The sequence below is a fragment of the Chinchilla lanigera genome, unplaced genomic scaffold (assembly GCF_000276665.1).
Source record: "Chinchilla lanigera isolate Chin_1 unplaced genomic scaffold, ChiLan1.0 scaffold00157, whole genome shotgun sequence".
NCBI lineage: Eukaryota > Metazoa > Chordata > Mammalia > Rodentia > Chinchillidae > Chinchilla > Chinchilla lanigera.
Genome location: NW_004955558.1, coordinates 1,187,357 through 1,194,080, shown reverse-complemented (window position 1 = coordinate 1,194,080; position 6,724 = coordinate 1,187,357). Strand labels below are relative to the sequence as shown.

The window sequence follows — 6,724 nt, the reverse complement described above, 5'->3', positions numbered from 1 at the left end:
AGTTAGAAGGATATTGAACAAGCAAAGCCCCCAAGTATAGTTATTAAGAATACAAAATCGTATGAGCTCTTTGGAGGTCAGTCTGAAAATTTCACACACATTTAATTTACTCTTACCATATGATCAAGCAACCCACTATGAAATATTTACCCAAGTGAAATACAAATTTCTCTTCACAGAAAAACCCGCATATTCATATTTATGGCAGCTTTATTTCACAGTTACCCAAACCTTGAAACAATGCAAATGTTTGTCGGCTGGGAAATGTACATGAAAGGTGGTCCACGGGAACAGCATAGCCTGGGACTGGAATCCCAGGGAACAGGTTACCGGCACATACCTGTCACCGTCCGTGCGACCCACCTCCAGAGTGAAGACAGCATCAACCACCACACCAGAGGAGGAGGTAGAAAACCACGTGAGCTGAACCAAGCAGTAAATTTACCTGTATAATCCCCGGATGTCGTCGGAATACATTACGTGTTTTGAGGACATACTGAAACTCACCCCAGTCCACACCGCACCAGTGACACTGCACTGGCTCAAGGCACGTGGTCTCTCTTGTAACTCATAAGGACACGCCTGTTTGTTACTCTGGAAATGTTAGTCATACTTTGCAAAGTATGTACAGTACTTGTACAGTGTACAAGTACTAGGAAAAGAACTCCTTGCTAGGGTTTTGTAATTGTACCAAACACACGAGCGTGACATGGGCCGAGCTCTGGAACCTGCAGCTCTGAGGCCCAGCAGCTTTGCATCTGATGCAGCTCGAGGCCCCTACATGGGGGCATCTCAGCTTCAGGACCAGGCCATTCTTATCTTCTTGTCTCTACTTAAGAAGAGAGCTCTCCTCAGGTTTGCTGAGTGAAAGAAAGACTGGCTGTTATCTGCACTTCACCTGGGACCTGCATCCTTCTCTCGCAGACACACAGACCAGACAGAACCCTTCTCTCTGCGGGATCCCTCTAACGCAGCACACAGCAAGGTCGTGAGTCTGTGGGGTAGGCGGGAGTTAGGCAGCCTAACCCTCACTCATGACAGTGCCTCACGTGTCCCAGCGTCCTGGAATAAACCCGTTACTCAAACAAGCTTCCGAGATATGGGGTCAGAACATAGCCTCTGCTCCTGCCTGCCCTCTGGGTGGGTCCCCCAGCTTTCCATCCATTCTCTGAGGAGGGGCAGCTTCCAATGGGTGTGGGTCTGAGTTCCTCTTCTGTGAACCACCCAGCTCTCTTGCTCCACCCCAGCTTCTGCACTTCCCCTCCACACGCTCCCTTCTCTGCTCACACACAGGAGCCAGGACCTCCAGCTCTGAGATGCTGCTGCCCCTGCTGCTGCTGTGGGTGCCGGGAGAAGGGCAGGGGGCTCTGCAAATTGCGGGGCCTCATTTACCCTCAGGGTGCTCATTTAAGAGTCTGAAATACAGGCTGCAAGTGCCAGAATCAGTGACCGTACAGGAGGGCCAGTGTGTCCTTGTGCCCTGCAGATTCCCTGACTCTCCATTGAGCTCCAGCACTGTCTCTGTCTCTGGCTACTGGTTTCGAGAAGGGGCCAATATAAATCACGACGACCCAGTGGCCACAAACGACCCTCAAAGACAAGTGCAAGAGAGGACTCGGGGCCGGTTCCACCTCCTTCTGGATCCACAGACCAAGAACTGCTCCCTGCACATCAGAGATGCACAGAAGCGTGACAAGGGTTCCTACTTCTTTCGGGTGGACTTGGGAAGTCTGAAGTGGAAGTACTGTGCAGACCAGGTCTCTGTGGAAGTGACAGGTAAGGTCTGGGCAGCAGGCACATGCTGTGGTGGCCTCTGGAGGTGGCTGGGATGGATGCCTGTCTTGGGCGGGGCTGGAGTTCAAGTATTAGGACCTCAGGAGGAGCTGGGTCAGGGTCTGAGCTTCTCTCAGGGATGCATTCTGGGCCCACCCTCCTGATCCCACTGTCCCTCTTCTTACCAGCAATGACTCACACTCCTGACATCCTCATCCCCTGGACCCTGGTGCCCGGCCACCCCAGGAACCTGACCTGCTCTGTGCCTTGGGCCTGTGAGCGTGGGACGCCCCCCATCTTCTCCTGGACGTCAGCTGCCCTCACCTCCCTGGGCCCCAGGACCACCCACTCCTCTGTGCTCACCCTGAGCCCTCGGCCCCAGGACCACGGCACCAACCTCACCTGTCAGGTGATGTTCCCTGCAGCTGGTGTGACCGTGGAGAGGACCGTGCAGCTCAATGTCACCGGTATGTGCTGTACCGGATGCCTCGGGCCCTGAGTGTGTGAAGGCCAGGAAGACAGGGCCTTGGAACTCATGTAGCTCTGTGCTGGAAGCCTGACTGGGTCAGGATCTGCAAGGACACATGTGTGTCCCTCAGTGGGATTTCTGGGACGGGAGTGAGGGGTGCTGGCTGATCTCATCCCTCATGCCAACTTAAGAGCAAAACAAACCTTTCCTCTTCCTGATGATGTGAGGAACTTTCTAGTTTGTGTCTCCACAGGAGCTGGCCCAGGTAGAGAGCAGCCTCCCTGGGGCGGGGGCAAGGGCCCCTTCAGCTTATGCAGGCCTGGTTTCTTCCCCCTTTGGGACTCATCCCAGTAACAGAGATCTCTGTGACAACCCCATTGACTCCTCCCCCTGCAGAGCACCTACGGCCACATTAAGCACTTGTCCTTACCCAGTTATATTCCCTCAGACACAGAGAGAGGCAAACCTTCACACAGCACAACCAGACTTTCCACGTCCTTTGCCCCCATCACCTAGATGCCCCTGTAACATTAATCTAAGCACTTGTGGAAGGAAACAGAGCCACACAAGCAAATAGTCAGAACACGCAATAGTCTGTCCTCAGAGGCTCAATCCCTCCCCAGGACTGACCCTGACCACACATGCTGCACTGATCCTATGTCTGGACCCTGAGGTCTGAGATGTCACAGGGTGTCAGTCGAACAGATGGTCCTGGTGCTCCCTAACTGTGGCACACACTGCATGAGGACCCTAATGTTGTGGGCATCTCCTACCAATGGACGGTCAGGGCACTCATTTCATTGCACCAATAGAAAAGTTTGTTGAACAGTTTTGTTATCCATTTCCACAGTGTGTGCATGCCAAGGAGATGAGGTGCTAAATGCAAATGAAGATGGGTCACTAGTTTCTTCTTGCTCTGATATATGTGTCCAAGGGGTTCGGGCACAGTTAACACTCCCAACAGTGAGAGCCAAGAGAGTGTACACTCAACAACCAAAGAACCTTACTGTTTGGTTTGGATTTTGGTTTATGATTCTGTGATTGAGCCTGGGTCAGATCACTGAGGGCGACCACTGAGCTTGCCCTAAGCTCCATGCTGGAAATTTTGATCTTTTCCACTAGCTGGCTTAATTTGGTATCTCTATATCCTTTTAAATTTTACATCCATATATTTTATCGAGATAAAATTCATTAACATATATTTTATCGAGATAAAATTCATTAACATTAAATTCAACACCATCCATGTAAAACACACAACGACCCGGACTTTGTACATTTACAGTGAGGAGCAACCATCACCACTATGTAGTTCCAGAACTTTCCAACCCCAGAAAGAAACCCTGTGCCCAAAGCAATGCTTCTCTTCTGATGATCACTTAGAGGTAGAATCACATAAACTGTCACCTCTTACATTTGGCCACTTCACCTAGCATAGTGTTTTCAAGATTCATCCGTGCAGCCAGTATGAGTGCTTCATTCCTTTCCAAGTGTAAATAACGTCCCATTGTATGGACCGAGCACATTTTCTCACCTATGTATTACGCGATGGACCCTTGTGCATGTGTTTGCACTTTCCATGGGCATGTATCAAGGAGTAGAGTTACTAAGATACTGTAATCCAGAGATGAATCCTTGGGTACTATACCTTGCATATTAATTTTGGATGTTGTAATTCAGAGATTAACTTTTGTGCAAATGTAGAATGTTTCCCCCAGTGTCAGCACAACCTTACACTCCCACTAGCCATGCGCAAAGCTCCAACTCTCCACACTTTCTCAACATTATTGTTTTCCTTTTTACAAAATACAGCCTGTTAGTGGGTTTGAGTGGCTATGTCATTGCAGTTTTCATTTGCACTAAGGCTGTGATTAAGGATGGTGAGAATGTTTTCATGTAGTTTTGGACATTTGTATATCTTCTTCTGACACATTTTCTTCAAATCCTATGATCTTGTATTAACTGGGTCAGTTGGGATATTTTTTGGAATTTGCAATCCAAGAGGTTTTTCTTTAAACTGAATGGTAGAGCTTAATCATGTCTATAATATGCAAATGTTCTCTCCAGAGCAATAGATTTCTTTTTTTCCATTCTTCATGTTGTCCAATGATGAACAAAGAGTTCAATTTTTTTCTTAATGTGAAAAGTTTTTCTTTCCTTCTTGATTAACTAAGGGTATGGGTATAATTTAAATATACATAATGATCACATTCATCATAGGAAATTTATACACGTACATGATATATCTTGATTTGTTTTTTCTCATTTCTCTCCCCTCTCTTCAACTCCCCTTCCCCTCTTAATTTACAAAAGCTTTGTTTTCACTCTTTCCATCTTTTCTTGTTTTTTCTTTTTGCCTCATTCCTTTCCACCTTTTCCCCTCCCTAGATCCCTTTCCTATTTTACAGTACCTTGTATACATTTTGTTAATATTTACTCTTTCAGTTTCTCACACCAGAGAAGCAATTTGATATTTACCCTGGTGTGTCCGATTTATTTCACTTAAGAGAATGGTCTCAAGGTGCATCCATTTACCTATAAAAGTCTCAAGTTTATCCTTCTTTATAGTTTAGTAGTACTCCCTTGTATAAAACAACCACATCTTTATCCACTCATCAGTTGGTGGGCATTTGGCATGTTTCCAAGGTTTAGCTATTACAAACTGTGTTGCTATAAATGTGGGTGTGCATATATCACTGAGGTATGATGCTTTAATTCTTTCTGGAAAATGCCAAAAAGAGAAATATCTGGTCAAATGGAAATTCCCATTTTAATTTGTTGAGAAATCTCCACATTGATTTCCACGGTAGTTGCACCAGTCTACACTCCCACTAACAGTAGAGAAACACCACGTGGTACTGGCAAAAGTAAAACACAACTGAGGACCAATGGAATGGGTTGGAGACTGCAGACACAACTCCAAACATTCTCAGCCACCTTATCTTGACAAAGGAGCCAAAGCTCTTCTCTGGAAGAAAGATACCCTCTTTCATAAACAGTGCTGGAAAAACTGGCTTTCCACATGTTGAAAGCTAAAACTAGACCCATGTCTCTCACTTTGAACTAAACTAAATATTAAAACAGAAACACTAATTCTACTGAAAGTGAGAATAGGTAGAACTCTTGAAGACATAGGTGTAGCCAAAGATTTTATGAACAGATCCCTGATTTCATGAGAAATACTCCAAACACTCAACAACTGGGATCTCTTCTTATTAACAAGCTTTTGCACAACAAAAGAAACCATCAACAGAGTGAAAGACAACCCACAGAGTGGGAAAAATTTTTGCAGGCTGTTCCCCAGACACAAAAACTAATATCTAGAATATATAAAGAACTCAACATTACTATACCCCCCAAATTTAGAGAATCAATCCAAAAATGGGCCTCTGAAATGAATACACACTTCCCACGTGAAGTACAAATGGCAAACGTCCAACATCCCTCATCATTCAAGAGATGCAAATTACAAGAATGCTGAAATTCCGTCTCACTCCAGAAAGAATGGCTATTAGAAAGAAATCAACAATACAAAACTCTGGCGAGGCTGTGAGGGAACAAAAAGAGTTTAATTTTTGACAAGGTTAATATATATTTCCTCTGTGTACTGCAGGACAGTTGAGGTGTGGGGTGGGAGAGGAATGAAGACTGACCGGGAGGACTCTATCCAAGTGCAAAGGTGACAAAAATGACTGGGATGTTGCTGTTATAGGGGAATCCAGGCTTCCTCACTTTCTGGCAGGGGAGCCTATGGCAGAGGTGGTGCTGCTGGCCATCCTGGAGGGAGCTGTGAAGATCCTGCTTCTTGGGCTATGTCTCATCTTCCTTAGGTGAGTGCTGCACAGGGCTGAAGGAGGGGTAGGGTACTGGACACTGAACCCCAGGTTGTTAATGTTCTGGGAGAGGTCAAGAGGGCGGTACAGAGCAGGGGCTGAGTAGGCGGTAGGAACTGCTCAAGGAAAGGTTGTTATCTATCTCCAACTCTGACCCAACATGGGAAAGTAGCTGGTCCTATCTGGGAGGTCTGGGAGGTAGCCTTCCTCTCTCTTTCTATCATCCCTCCAGCCACTGGGCAGGGCACATGTTGGCTGATTTTGGCCACTACACACCCAGTGCCCACACTGAGATGTTCTGGTCTCTTCACTTAGAGTGAAGGCCCAGAGAAAGAAGGTGTAAAGTCCAGCAGCAGACATCGACAGTGTCACAGATTCGTCTCTGGGTAAGTAGTGTAACTTCTGAGTGTCCCGACCCGTGGGTACAGTCAAGGGCAGCCCTAGAGGGGGAGTGGGGATTATAAAGGGACAAGAGACACGAAGAATGGAGACAAGACAGTGCTCTGATCAAGTCTTGTTTATTAGCGGGAAGTGCCGTGCTTATATACCGCACGGAGAAACGCGGAAGTTCTAAGGCGGGAATAACCAAGTAACCCGACAAAGGTGGGAGTAACTAGGTAATGGTGGGCAGTCCTAGTTCTTGAGGCGG

General features: G+C 46.7%; 1 protein-coding gene across 2 annotated transcripts in view; it reads left to right on the top strand.

Moving 5' to 3' along the window:
• LOC102017398 (myeloid cell surface antigen CD33-like) overlaps positions 1 to 6,724 on the top strand; it is an 11,568-nt gene continuing 4,844 nt past the window's right edge. Inside the window, exons 1-4 of one of the 2 annotated variants that reach the window (XM_005412700.2) lie at positions 1 to 1,776; positions 1,962 to 2,240; positions 5,985 to 6,072; positions 6,391 to 6,461. In XM_005412700.2, coding sequence (XP_005412757.1) covers positions 1,317 to 1,776; positions 1,962 to 2,240; positions 5,985 to 6,072; positions 6,391 to 6,418 — 855 coding nt within the window. In that variant the 5' untranslated portion in view covers positions 1 to 1,316 and the 3' untranslated portion in view covers positions 6,419 to 6,461. Of the gene's footprint in view, positions 1,777 to 1,961; positions 2,241 to 5,954; positions 6,073 to 6,390; positions 6,462 to 6,724 lie in introns of both variants that reach the window. The other variant, XM_013508896.1, reaches the window with a different exon arrangement.